Genomic DNA, 14,169 nt, shown 5'->3' with positions numbered 1-14,169 from the left:
TTTCCTGAGAAGCTATGTGAGCTGATAACACTTAATGAGCCAGAAATGATAAGGTGTGCAAGCAATATTTCTGAAGTAAGAGTGATTTCGTGTACAAACAATACTAAAGGAGTGGCTAGGTGCAAAAATAATACTCAACTTGGCTGGGAGAGGCGAGATCATTAAACAATACTCAACTTGACTTGTAAAGGCAAGGTGATTACACAACACAAGTTGAACCCATAGAGGGTAAAGGTAAATATATTATTGGATGAGTCTAAAAAGGCTTGGTAAAGCAATACTTGCATTATCCTCGTTTTAATGAACCAACAAGGTATTGGTATAGTGATATAAGATATGGTAGATTCTTAGAAAAATCCTCGTTTTAATGAACCAACAAAGTATTGGTATAGTGATATAAGATATGGTAGATCCTTAAAAAAAGTTAAGGGTTTGATTTTTTGAAGTGACATTTGTTGGGAAGGGTAATTACGTACCCTGAAAAGAATTAAATCCTTATTATTGTGAGGGAATATTCTTTAATAGTGCCAAAAAATTTAAATGAAAAAAATCTTAGCTTTTTATTAGGAGTAGAAGTAACTTCAAGGTTATATAGAGCAAACCACGATAATACATTTTTGTTTCCCTTGTTTTACTTTTTACGTTAGTGCAGTATAGTTCTTTATTGCTTACTATACTTGTGCAATGGTTGTGTAATGGTTCAACCATAACTATCTGCTCTTGCTTGCGCTAGAATGACCATAGTGGGTGGTTTGCGACCTGAGGATGGCTTTCATGATAGCCCATGGACTCAGGGAGATGGGTGATGCGAATCTCCAGGGATGGTTTGCTTTTCCTGTGTGATCGTTTTTGCTTGAAACTCAAATTGGTTCGCAGAATGTGATTTGTATGTCAAATCCACATTTTGGTGTATGGTTTTAAGTGTTTGGGCTATAAGTGTATGGGCAATGTGTATGGGTTAGGTAAGGTGCTCACCGTTTGGTGTTTGGCTTGTGTATGGTCACAGTTTGGACTTTGTTAAGTGTTTGGGTGAACATAGTTAAGACTTGACGATGATTGAGGAGCCACAAGCATAATTGATAAGCCTTAAGGAGGTTCGTCACAAGGAATGATCCTTGATAAGATCAAGGGTTAGATGTCACACTAAAGATGGTGATAAGTCTAGGAACACCACAAACACACTTGTGTTTGATAAGTTCTATGGTAAGGAGTGCAGCTCACTCAAAACGAATTTGGTTCCGAAATTAACTTAATTCAAACTTGTTTATTCATGATTTAAAATCAAATACATATAGTTATGGCTGGCGTAGGGCTTCCATGAAATAAAGAAATAAAAATAAATGCATAAGGTTAAACTAATATTCATGTATGACTAAGTCCTATGGAATCTTCAAAAGTATGTACACTCTCACTCTAAATCTTTTGAATTGCAAATAGGAACACGACTTGACTTGGACAAGGAAGTGTGCTCACGGCTTGAGCATGATTTGAACTTGACTTGGCATGAATTTGAAAAAGGACATACAACCAAAAAGATTTAACTACTATCTTGTTTGAATTTGAATTTCAACTTGAATCCTCAAAATCCATAAGGCTAGAAATTTTCCATATGATGGCAAGAGTTTGAGTCCAAGTTGGCAAGTTCAACACGCCTATCATCAATCTTCAAGGTCCAAGATATTCTCCTTTGGCTTTGATGAGGTTGTTGCATATTTGAATTTCATTTCATACTCCTTAATAGGAGATAAAACCACAAGGCCATCTAGTAATAATTTGAGCTTGGATTTGACTAGTTTGTTGCCTTGAATCCCTCTTGCACGCCTAACATGTGATTTGAATTCAAATCCCCTAATCTTCTCCATGTGCCAACAAGCCTTGAGATTTCCCCACGGTTGACTCAATCTTCTCCTTAAGGATAGGAACATTGCGATCAATTTCCCACATGGCTTATCCATACCAATCACACATCTATTTGAGCTAAAATTCAAATGAGCATATCAAGAGGTGAAGTCCAATTTGAATAACACTTGAGATGCCATGTACAGTGATCTCCACGGCTCCACAAGCTATCCATAAGGCTGGTTTGAACTTGAATTCAAATACCAAGGATTTTACCATACTACTTGAATTCAAATGAGTTTAACAAGTCTTCCAAGCCATGTTGTACACACACGACCAGCCTTAACTTGGTCATGTCCGTGCCTAGCTGTTTGGCCATGCACACGTCCAGCTCACCAACTCCCACGCCTAGCACCTACCCAACTTGATACGCCCAAATGTTGCATAATCTGGTTGCCTAGCGTGCCAACCCTCATAACCAGCATGCCAACCTTCACGCCCAGCGTGCTGGCTCGACCAAGTGTTATGCGCCTAGCACCTCCTTGGCCATTAAGTGCTATAAAACATGAAATTACTTGAATAATCCCCAATACCCAATTTATATGATTTTATTAGTAAATAATAATGAAAGTACTATAAGGAAATTAACCTAAACTACTGAGAAATTAATATCATTTATTACAAAATTTAAAACAACTAAAATTAAAAATACAAGTGCCCTCCATGATCATGGTCTCCAGGTGGTTCTCCAAAGTAAATGGTGTCTTTTGCAAGCTTGACTTGTAAAGTTTTGGCTCTTGCCGTAGTCCTAGGGTCCCCTAGGTATTCACATCAGTGGGTGCAACATATTGTGTTAGGTGAATGCAAGGTCGAGAGATTTAGGGTTTTATTTTCTAATGTATAGTATTGTTATTGTAGTTAGTTTGATGTAACATGTCCAATCTTTTAATAAGAAATAAGAACGTAGAGACTCTCAATTTTCCTAGTAACCTAGAAGGACCTCATCCAAAATCTATAACGATACAAAACAATATTTTTATGATAGGTATTAAAATAAATTTTGGTTAAAAATTTGCTGATTGTCAAATGAGAAATTGCATAAAAAATTGAGAAAGAAACGAGAAGAATCTTCATGCAAAACAAGGAGAAACTTACACGTTTATATATAGAGGAAAAACATACTCTATTAAACCAAAACGCCAGTGATAAGTTCAAATAAGATACCCATTAGAAGTATGGGACGAATGCAAGCTTTTCTTTTCCGCCTTCAAATTCAAGTTGAGTAATAAAGATAGAATTTACTTATCAAAAAAATTGTTTATGCTACGTATCTATTCATATATTACCAAGTTTCCCAATTACTCTAATGTTGACATTACTCTAAGTATTTTGATAAAGGAATAATAATAATAATAATTGTAGCCGTGGTTACAAATTTCTGCCACAAATTCGGTCACAATCAGAATGCCAATACAAGAATCAAACAAAATTAACAGGTTTCAGAATTTGTTTGGCCATTGGTCTAGAAAAGACAAAATGAAGATATGCATTATAATCTGTCATTTTTTATGATTTATAAAGTCATCAATATTTAAACCCTTATTGCTGTTGTAAAATTTTAGCTTTTATGCACCTATTACAATATATAATAGATTGTTACAATCCAATATATTCGTGTCCAAGGTAAGCTAAGAGCTATTAGTGATGATACAACAGGTAAATGAAATATTTTACATGTAATTCCAGATAGATGAGGGTTTAGAAGAGCACTCACTAATTACATTAACTTAACAATATGGATTAATAGATAAGAACACATCCTAAAAGGCCAACCATGTACAGAATGGTTTTTGTAGACAATTTTACCAAATTGAATGGTTTTTGTACACAATCTTGCCAAATTAGACAACACCGGGAAGAGTGAGAGATGCTTGCCTATGCTTAAAGAAAATAAAGGCTCTATAGTTAGCTCTCAAAACTTTGGTCAGTATCTGGCTGCTTAGAAGCAATTGCCCCACCGTTCATTCTAGCACGCGCCTCAGCAAACATCCTTTGCTGCTCTGCTAATGCTTCTTCCTCGGTCATCTCAGCTCTGTTGCTCAACTTAGCTCCTTTTAGAGAGTCCTGCTGCAAGTTAACAATATGGACAGAATAGTTTTCATTGCTCAAGTAAATCAATAAACAATGGTAATTTAATGCACAAACTTCAAAAATTATCTTTTTCTAGTTTGATGCACCGATGTAATGAAATTGAGACCATTCATCAACTCAACAAGATGGATGATCACTTGCTAGACCACAAAACCATGATTCTTGCATCACTAACCAGAATAACAGAACACTCATTTATTTCGAAGTCCAATGGAATATCTAACAATCGTATGAACACTGGAGGACCATACTAGTGGAAACGCCCAATGGAGAACAGAGGAGAGTAGCATAGAGGCTCAGCCCATTCGGATCTTTCAAGAGCCTTTGCCAACAGTATACCATTTCCATGGGTCCCTATCAATTAATGGAAACCCGACTGGTAGAGTCAAAGAACGCACATGTGTGATCCCAACGCAGAAAATAGCGCAGAAGAAAGTGGGTGGCCGGTGTAAGGTTATCAGCCAACTACAATCATTCCAATGTATATATACCTATACTGTATCATAGCAATAGAAAGGGGGTGGGGGGTAGATAGTTTAAACAGGACCATCAATGAGGTCTGCAGGTGCTCCCTTATGACAGACCAATCTTAGTCAGAACCCTAGTTGGAAAGAAAAATCCAGCTTCCACTAGTAGGGTACAAAGGTGACAAGATAAAGATTTGGAGGATGATTATTATGAGAGAATGATTCTGATAAATTGTATTATATACTGCCAATTGAACATTCACAAAGGCTATTAACATTAAACAATTATCATAGTCTCCACTTACCATAGTCTCCACTTTGTGCTGTTCATATGCTGCATAAACTTCCTCGATGTACTCACCAAAACCAAGACCCTGATAAAATCAAATACAAATCAATAAACAAACAGCATGGTTCAAATTTCAAAACAAAAGGAAACAAACTTATGCTTTGCTGGAATACTTTATAACCTAGGAACTAATAAGGGATCATGGGAAAATTGAGCTTTCAATTAAGAGATTCTGACACAATCCTAAATACAACAAAATAAAATAAATACCCACATTTTATGAAGTAGCAACTAGCAAAATACATATTATGAATCAATTATTAACTGTTTGTAGGAAACCAAAGTAATTTGCTCTAACAAATGACGATCAACTACTTGGGTTCAGGATGAGTGACAATCTTATGAATTACGCATTGACAATTTTCAATGTATGTGAAGTAGGAAGCAGATGAAAGCATAATTAGGAGGTACTACCAAGAGAATATCATTTCAGGAATTGGAAAGCGGTACTTGAGCCTCAGGGTAGGTATGTCACATGAATTCACTGTGGTTTCAATTTGCTGATTAACCAAAAATACTTTCTTGCAAATCAGGGTTTTATAAAGAATGGAAAGAATGATTTGTTACAATTATCAACTAATCTGAGTGCTTTCAAATCATATTCCTTAAATATAACCACTAAGAACCTTTATGTGATCACTGCATAATCACCTAGGTAGTCAAGCACAGATAGCAGTGATAAGGCCAATACTAAGCCACTTATTAAAAACGTGTATAAAAGGGGAAAGAGGAGAGTTTGGATAGAATAACCAACTTTCCCTTCCTACCCTTGGGTAGTTAGAATCAGTTAGGTAACTAACTGCTATAAATAGCAGAGTTAGTTAGGGAGAAGTTAGCTTTTGTTTGAGAATTCAACTGATTTAGGAATCAGTAAAGAACACAAGGATCCAGGGATCCTTGAGGGGACAAATCTTGTAATCCTACTTCTATTCTTGCTTAAATTCAATAAAAGTACTAGAACCCTATCAGAATCGTGTTGATTCTGAGTTAGGGGCTTTTCCTTTCAATTTCTGTTCTTAATCTCTTCTACATAGATACCAGTGTCTATCACATATGATGAAGGTAAAAGAAGATAGATTTTGCCATGATCAACAAAATAATAGTTTATTTAAGGAAAAGAAACTTAACAGAAAATATGGTAGATCTTTGCTTGGCTTAATTTCAGCAATTCCATTTCTTAAACTGCAAAGGCCAACAGCACTGATATCCTTCCCCAAAGGAAGAATTTTCTCTTCATCTAGTAGTCCAACCTTCAGAAAAGAAACATCATATGTCAAAAATTCAGCAATCAATAACTGTGATATACTAATGGTAAACAATCTTGCTAGAGAGTAGAGGTGAAACTCCCAAATGGATAATTGAAGAGTGAAATAACACAAGTATTGAGATTGATCATAAGTCAATGCTATCAATTACAGAAAGGCATTGAGAATCTTAACTCACCGGATATTCATGGCCAAAAAGTGCTTGCAAGAAAGTATAAGGAGAAGCATTTATAGGTTGCAACTTATGATAAACTGTAGTCAGAGGTAAAGGATGTCTTGATCCATCCAAGTTGACAACAACATATCCACTATTTGGCCGTCGCCCGACATCAATGAGAACAAAAGGCACCTAGAACATAAATATGACATAAGTACCAGAACTCTCAAACAAATAAAGATAACAAAAGAGATAAAAAACAAAGAGACACTCCATCAAGGTTGTCAAGATCAAGATCTTATGGGAAACATGTCACAAATATAGCTCGAAGATAAGAAGTCCATCCATAATATAAATATGCAAATAACCATAAAATCACAGACAAATATTCAACTAAAATAATTAAACATATTCAAAACGTTTGGCATTTTCCACTAAAATGGGTTATTCTAAGCTAAAACATATCTAAGGTGCATAATTTTGATGCAAGAGAGTGAGTTATATAGTATGAAAACAACTAATTAATTATGGATATTAAAAAATCTACTAGGACATCTGAGCTACGGAAGTCCCCATGTGTACTGCACAGGATAGGATAGTAACTTCACCATTGTTATCAATGTCAAAATATGGCGACTCTATTCCAAGGTTCTGAAAACTGAATCAGCTATTGAAGCAATCATGGGACTTATTAAATATTATGTATTCACTATATATATATGTCACATGACTACTTAAAAAGTCACAATGTCATGTGTATCATTTAATCTTGATGATACAAATTAGAATTTATTTACTTGTTGCACAATAGCAAGGCTTCGCCTAAAATGATCCCTATAATATCGATGAAAATTACTAATTACAAAATAGGGTCCAAATGCTTTATTCAAGCTTAATAAATAGCTTCATAACAAGAATGACATTCAACGATATTGGCTAATAGAGCATTCCTTAAAAGTCTCACATCAGAAGATTTACTGCAGCATCAAAACTTTCACCAAATGTAAAACCCCAAGAAATAGTAATCCTTTAGGCACCTATTCTCCGACCCAAGTTGAGTATCATTTAGATTACTGCCTATGCTAAGCCAGCAGAATAGCTGGACTAATGGGCCCTTATGATGCACAAATACTCCAAAATTGGTGATGAGTCTGTATATGATACCGATACTCGTACAATGCAATTGCATCGCATTCTTGGCGTATCCATACTCATTTTTGTGAATACCCTCGAAGTACCACTACTTCAAAAATACATGGTACTAGGGTGGTGCAGAAAACAAGTGAAGAAGAAAATTGAGCAAGGAAGAACATGTGGGACTTGAGTTGGGATAGGATAAACACATGCGGATAAATTATACTAGAAATTTTTTGATGCACTGTGAACCTGAATACATAACAAAAGTTGTGTGTTACCTTCCTTAAAGATGTGGACTCTTGTTTTCTCCAGGATCTTGTAAATATAGCTCGAAGATCAGAAGTCCATCCAAATAAGCCCTTCCATTCATTGTATATACACTTCATTACATTTAAAAATTTAAAAAGAAAATACAGTTAGTTTTCTAATTCGCCACTAAACTGCATGGGATATAAATTGGAATAAAATTTATACTGTTTTGAACAATGAAAAAAGTTACCACTCCAAGACATGAAAAAACAATTTAATCAAATCTCAAATAAGTAGCCACATATCGTTGTAAGGATATTAATGATTCAAACTGTTAAAACTGATTACCTATCCTTTTCTTACAAACCAATATAGTTACTCAAGAATAAGAGCACACATTGCTAATAACACCTTATGGCCAAAACATTATAATAAATCTATTCATAAGACAAAAGGTGAGTCTACAGAGACCTTGGAAAGAAGCAACCTGGGAAAAAGTGCAGCTATAAAACAAAGGGTAAATTACAATGACCAACTTTGAGGTTTAACTTAATTATACCTAATACCCATCTTGTTTCAAGAGTCATACACTCACTCATTTCCCCTCAAGCGTGGCCAATGTAATTTCAATCACCACCTCTAAGGTGAGGTAAGTTTAAGGATAACAGATAACATAAATCTCAAGGTCTGTATAATTTCTAAAACAAGAGTAGTACCCACTACCATGTGTAATTGAGCTAAACTAGTGTTTTAAATTGCATTCTTCAATTGCAATGGTGGCCACAGTATTGCGGTTCAGGAGTCTCCACACAGGTACTGTGGCTGCAATTTTCCACAATTACATTAAACACAACATAACCGCCGCACCCGCAATTTAAATATATGAGAGGGAGCTCATGGCCTTGGTTCAAGCTATTCAGAGATGGAGGCACTATTTACTAGGGAGGCATTTTATTATCAGGACTGACCAAAGGAGTTTAAAATTCTTGTCTGAGCAGAGATTGTTCACTGATGAGCAGTTCAAATGGGCTATTAAATTGGTAGGGTTGGATTTTGAGATTCAGTATAAACCAGGGAGTGAAAATTCTGCTGCTGATGCTTTATCTAGAAGGCTGATGTATTCTGCTGTCTCTATACTAAATCATGATGAAGTGGAAGATTGGGTTGAAGAAGTTAAGAAGGATCCAAAATGGAGAAAATTGATGCAGGATCTACTTATTTCTCCTACTGCTCACCCAGGTTTTGAGGTTAAGAAGGGCATATTGTACTACAAAGACAGGCTGGTAATATCTCACACTTCTAATAGGGTTCCTTTGATCATCTCTGAGGGGCATGAGACTCCTTCTGGTGGGCATTCTGGTTATTTCAGAACTTACAAAAGGATTTCTAGTTTCCTGTTTTGGGAGGGTATGAGGAAGGACATCAAAGAATTTGTGCAGAATTGTGACACATGCCAGAGGAATAAATACTCCACTCTATCCCCTGCTGGATTGCTTCAACCTTTACCTATTCCTCAGCAAGTGTGGATGGACATTTCTATGGATTTCATTGGAGGACTTCCAAGGGTGAAAGGTAAGGATACTATCTATGTGGTGGTGGATAGATTAACTAAATATGCTCACTTTTTTGCCTTAGGTCATCCTTATTCAGCAAAGGAGGTCTCAACCTTGTTTGTAAGGGAGGTGGTTAAGTTGCATGGGTTCCCTAGTACTATTGTTTCAGATAGGGATCCCCTTTTCCTAAGTCAATTCTGGCAGGAGCTCTTTAAAATGGCAGGGACTCAACTAAAGTTAAGCACATCTTACCATCCTCAAAGTGATGGCCAAACTGAGGTGACTAACAGGTGCTTGGAGACCTATTTGAGGTGTTTTGCAGGGCCTAAACCTAGGCAGTGGGTGGATTGGCTACACTGGGCTGAGTTTTGGTTCAACTCCAGCTACAACAGTTCTGCTGGCATGACTCCATTTAGGGCCTTGTATGGAAGGGAACCTCCTACCTTGATGAAGGCTGGCACAATTCCTTCAAAGGTAGAGGAGGTCAATCTGTTGTATGCAGAAAGGGATGGCATTTTGGCAGAGTTAAAGAACAATTTGGCAAAGGCTCAGAATTTGATGAAACAGTATGCTGATAAGCACAGAAGGTTGGTTGAATTTGAAGTGGGTGATTGGGTTTTTCTCAAACTACAACCTTACAAGATGAAGTCTCTAGCTGCAAGGCCTTATGCTAAGTTAGCTCCAAGATTCTATGGACCTTACAAAGTGATTAGAAGACTGGGGTCAGTGGCTTATCAATTAGAGTTACCTCTGCACTCAAAGATCCATCCCATTTTTCATGTCTCACTGCTTAAGAAGGCTCTGAAGCCTAATCAACACCCTCAACCTCTACCCCCTATGCTAAATGAAGAATGTGAACTACAAGTTGAACCAGAAGGGATACTAGACAGAAGAGAAGATGAGTGGGGAAATGAAGAATTTTTGATCAAATGGCAGGGCCTTCCTGATCATGAATGCTCTTGGGAAATGGCAACTACTCTACAAGACAAATTTCCTAAATTCCAACTTGAGGACAAGTTAGAATGTTTAGGGGGGAGTATTGATAAGGCCAATACTAAGCCACTTATTAAAAACGTGTATAAAAGGGGAAAGAGGAGAGTTTGGATAGAATAACCAACTTTCCCTTCCTACCCTTGGGTAGTTAGAATCAGTTAGGTAACTAACTGCTATAAATAGCAGAGTTAGTTAGGGAGAAGTTAGCTTTTGTTTGAGAATTCAACTGATTTAGGAATCAGTAAAGAACACAAGGATCCAGGGATCCTTGAGGGGACAAATCTTGTAATCCTACTTCTATTCTTGCTTAAATTCAATAAAAGTACTAGAACCCTATCAGAATCGTGTTGATTCTGAGTTAGGGGCTTTTCCTTTCAATTTCTGTTCTTAATCTCTTCTACATAGATACCAGTGTCTATCAAGCAGCCAGCCCCAAAAACGCAATAGCAGGATAGCAGGATGGCTGCTACAGCAAGTATAGATAATTTATTTACCCTAAAAAAATAAATACTAAAACACCAAACTAAAGACATTCATAATTAATAATCAAAATTCATAGTCAGTGTCAAAAATTCAAATCCGAAGTAAAGACACACTCATCATTCTTAATAATAAAAAAAAGTTTAAACTTCTAAGGGCTTCAAGACACAAATCTAAGAAATGAAACTAAATAAAAGTGGTTCCATTCAGCATAATCACTATCCACTTTAAGTTTAATCCTTAAATGGAAGCATGGTTTAGAACTTGAGATGAATGGCTGTGCAGAAGTGAGGGGAAGAAAGAGAATAAGGTGGGTGGCTGGATACCGCTGGGAGTTGCCAGGAATGACCGGATGTCACTGCAGAACTTGAGGTTCCATAGTTCTGTTCAGTCTTTGCTTCGAAAGCTTCAGCAGAGTAAACAGTTTTTGATCCTTCAGAAGCATTAGAAGGAAGAGAAGGCTTCTTCAGAAGCTTTTGTTGGTCTTGGCTCAAATCACAAAAAAGAAGGGTAGGGCGAAATTAATTAATACATTAAAATTAGGATTTAATATTAGTAGGGGTAAAATAAGCTTTTCAGCCTTAACCAAGGTTCACTCTTCATGAAATCCATCTCGGACGCTATTCACGCAGAACCGCCACGATTTAGATGCGACTGAGGGTAACAGCTGCCCACTCCATGATTTAATTTCATGTTCATGTAGCATGAACGGGCCAGAGTGCACTGCTCCTCCGCGAATGACTACCTAGATAATCATGTCAGATGCTGTCTCCATCTCAATATTCCCACTAAAATTGTACATATGTTAACAACACTCAGACAAGGTATATGATCAAGGATCCAAATCACACCAATATAACCCACTATGTTTGGCGGTGTCGGACATCAAACTACAACACGATGAAAAATAAAATATAACAGCCACTCCACAAGATACATACTCATGCATAAAATACGTGTAAAGCAGATTCGGAAGTTAAAAAAGAAACGAAATGCCACACATCCAGTGTTGCCCATAGCGGATGGCGGTTTTCAAAATTCAGCCATGAAGGCTTTGCCGCAACAAATAGCGGACATCATAATGGCGGTTGACAAAATAAATAAAATATATAACATAATAGGAAAAATAAAATAATAATATAATAACATAAAAATTAAACAATAACATAAAGTTTAATAAAAATCATTAAGTATCAATGTCTCATAACATCAGACGATTGGTAAAAAGTAAAATAAACAATACTAACAAGTATTGCAAACAGCACAACTAAAAATCAAAGCACAACACAAATATAAAATGCAAAACATTCATACGGAAAAATTTATATTTTGAAAGTAAATAAAAAAACGAAATTAAAAAATGGAATGAAAGAGATAAAAAAATGAGAAAACAAGAAACAAGAGAGAAAGAAAAGCAGAGAAAGGGAAAACGCAATGAAAAAGAGTTAAGAAACGTGATTGTGGCGTGATTGTGGCAATGACAGTCGAGGCAGCACACAATAGAGAACTCAGTTTTGAGAGATAGATGCAATAAGGAGAAGAGGCAAAAATAGAAAGGGGTTAGGGTTTTAATTTTTAACCCATGAATGGGCCCAAAAAACCCATCCCAGGCCAATTTTAAAAAATAAAAACTGACCAGCAAGCCAAAATGCTGTCATTATCGCCATGGCCCCGCCACCGCCATGGCGGCTTTTTCGAGCAAAAGGCAGACACGGCCATTTGGCGGGATTTCCCAAATGGCTAATGGCGGTAGCCCAAAAATGCCACCGCCATCCACCATGGCCGCTATTGGGCAACACTGCACACATCAAAGGAGAGACCTTATACACTAAATATAAATTGGAACATATTACATTAAAACTTGAGATATAATCATTTAATGATTACCCCTAAAGCCTTCAATACATGCTCAGGTGCAATTGTCCTTCTTTCTTCCCTACCACAGACTTCATTGGACTCTGATGAGAGGAGGTTTATGAACTCTACATCAACGAAAAAAATCATATTCAGCAAGAGTAAACTACAAATATAAAGTATGAACTAATTACCACAATGAAGCCAATACAACGCATCTTCTGCATGTCCATAATGTAAAGATACATTATTAAACAAAGTGACTATCAGAAGTTCCAACTTAAAAATAAATTAGAAAATATATAAAAAATTTGACATAAGGAACATAAAAAAACACTTGAAGTATCAAACTGAGCATAAATAATTCAGTCAAATGTCCATAATAGATTAAACACAAGAACCTGGCAATAAAATCACAAAATGTTGTAAAACCCTCACCAACGCAACACTCAATTAATAGATCTTGAGTATCTCTTGCAACACGGACATCTGGGGGCAACATCTCTTTAATAATTTTCGTCATTGTGGCTGGCAAAAAAAAATCATCATATATCTTGTTTCAGTAAAAGAAATACCACTAATAACCACATTTAGCAACAAAAATAATAAAAAAGAACCCCATTTTTTTCTTCATTTCATTTCTAGGTCACACTTTGTGGGTAAAAATTACACTGATCTGGCTAGAGGTTTAGTCTAATTATAAACCACACTTCTTGTTTGAAAAAATTACATTCGCTTTGGGTTTATTTGGAAGTTGGTTATTAGAAAGCAAGGGAGGGAAGGGAAAGGCTTTCCGAGCCGTAAAATACACTTGTGAGATGGGTCTGAAGCACTCCCTTTACTTTCCTTCCCCTCTAAAAACTAACTCACAAATAGACCCTTCGAGAAATATCGGAAAACTCGATAAACCCAAAAGTGGCGAAATTAATCAATTATAAGAAAAACTTACCTTTAGGAAGAGAAGCATCTTCCTTAGCTTTCCCAACGATGTCCATGGGCTCCATCCTTTAGACCCTGAAATTCAGTTAATAAAATGAAAATCAAATTATTAATAATCAATTACCAAAGATCTAATAAAAGAGCAAGAGAAAGAGGAGAAATAAGAAGAGAGAGAGAGAGAGAGAGAGAGAGAGAGAGAACTCACCGATTGAGTTATAGAAGAAATGAGATTGAAATATTAACTAACCAATTGAAGATCCGAATTGAAAGAAGAATATTATTATGAGTTGTAAGAGGAAGATGAGGGGCATGGTAATGAGGGTTGATATATGCATTTATGAAAGGACATGCTGCTTTTTCCCTTTCCCCTGGATAAGAATAAGAAAGAACAAGTTCCGCTTCCATCATGCTTAGGGCAACGATACTATCCCTAAGCACGTTCAAGTCAACTAATCTCACGCGCTCATCCATCGCGTTACGTTCTCTTTTTAGATTTTTTTATATATTTCATAATTAATTAACTTTAGGAATTGTCGGACTAGAGTTTTTGTTTGGATTTCCATTAGTTTAAGTTGGAGATGATTCAAAAAGGAATCAGACTCTCAATTTCTTTCCAAAAATTAATTTATAATTAGTCCCTAAAATGATATAATGTTTTTTTTTGTCTCAATTTGTTTGAAAATATGAATCAAGTCAATCCCATAAAAGGAAATACAACCATTAAGATAGTAATAGG

General features: G+C 36.2%; 2 protein-coding genes across 4 annotated transcripts; both read right to left on the bottom strand.

The window, feature by feature from the left end:
• On the bottom strand, positions 3,515-13,834 carry LOC109328425 (protein Dr1 homolog). Of its 3 annotated transcripts, none has more exons than XM_019561888.1 (6): positions 13,639-13,834; positions 13,444-13,508; positions 12,933-13,022; positions 12,528-12,622; positions 4,763-4,831; positions 3,515-3,963 (listed from the first exon to the last, which is right to left on the bottom strand). In XM_019561888.1, exons 2-6 carry the CDS (start codon positions 13,496-13,498, stop codon positions 3,805-3,807), a joined length of 468 nt encoding a protein of 155 aa, XP_019417433.1. In that variant the 5' UTR covers positions 13,499-13,508; positions 13,639-13,834; the 3' UTR covers positions 3,515-3,804. The 3 variants fall into 3 exon arrangements, with proteins under 3 accessions (XP_019417433.1, XP_019417431.1, XP_019417432.1); XM_019561886.1 differs by having other exon boundaries at positions 3,515-3,966; positions 13,639-13,829; XM_019561887.1 differs by having other exon boundaries at positions 3,515-3,966; positions 13,681-13,829.
• LOC109328426 (E3 ubiquitin-protein ligase SPL2-like) lies at positions 5,880-8,411 on the bottom strand. The gene is made up of 4 exons (XM_019561889.1): positions 7,947-8,411; positions 7,644-7,898; positions 6,250-6,420; positions 5,880-6,056 (listed from the first exon to the last, which is right to left on the bottom strand). The coding sequence occupies exons 2-4, from the start codon at positions 7,749-7,751 to the stop codon at positions 5,895-5,897; spliced, it is 441 nt and encodes a 146-aa protein (XP_019417434.1). The 5' UTR covers positions 7,752-7,898; positions 7,947-8,411; the 3' UTR covers positions 5,880-5,894.

The sequence above is a fragment of the Lupinus angustifolius genome, chromosome LG15 (genome assembly GCF_001865875.1).
Source record: "Lupinus angustifolius cultivar Tanjil chromosome LG15, LupAngTanjil_v1.0, whole genome shotgun sequence".
Lineage (NCBI taxonomy): Eukaryota > Viridiplantae > Streptophyta > Magnoliopsida > Fabales > Fabaceae > Lupinus > Lupinus angustifolius.
Note: the sequence above shows the minus strand (reverse complement) of the source record. Positions and strands in the feature narration are given on the sequence as shown.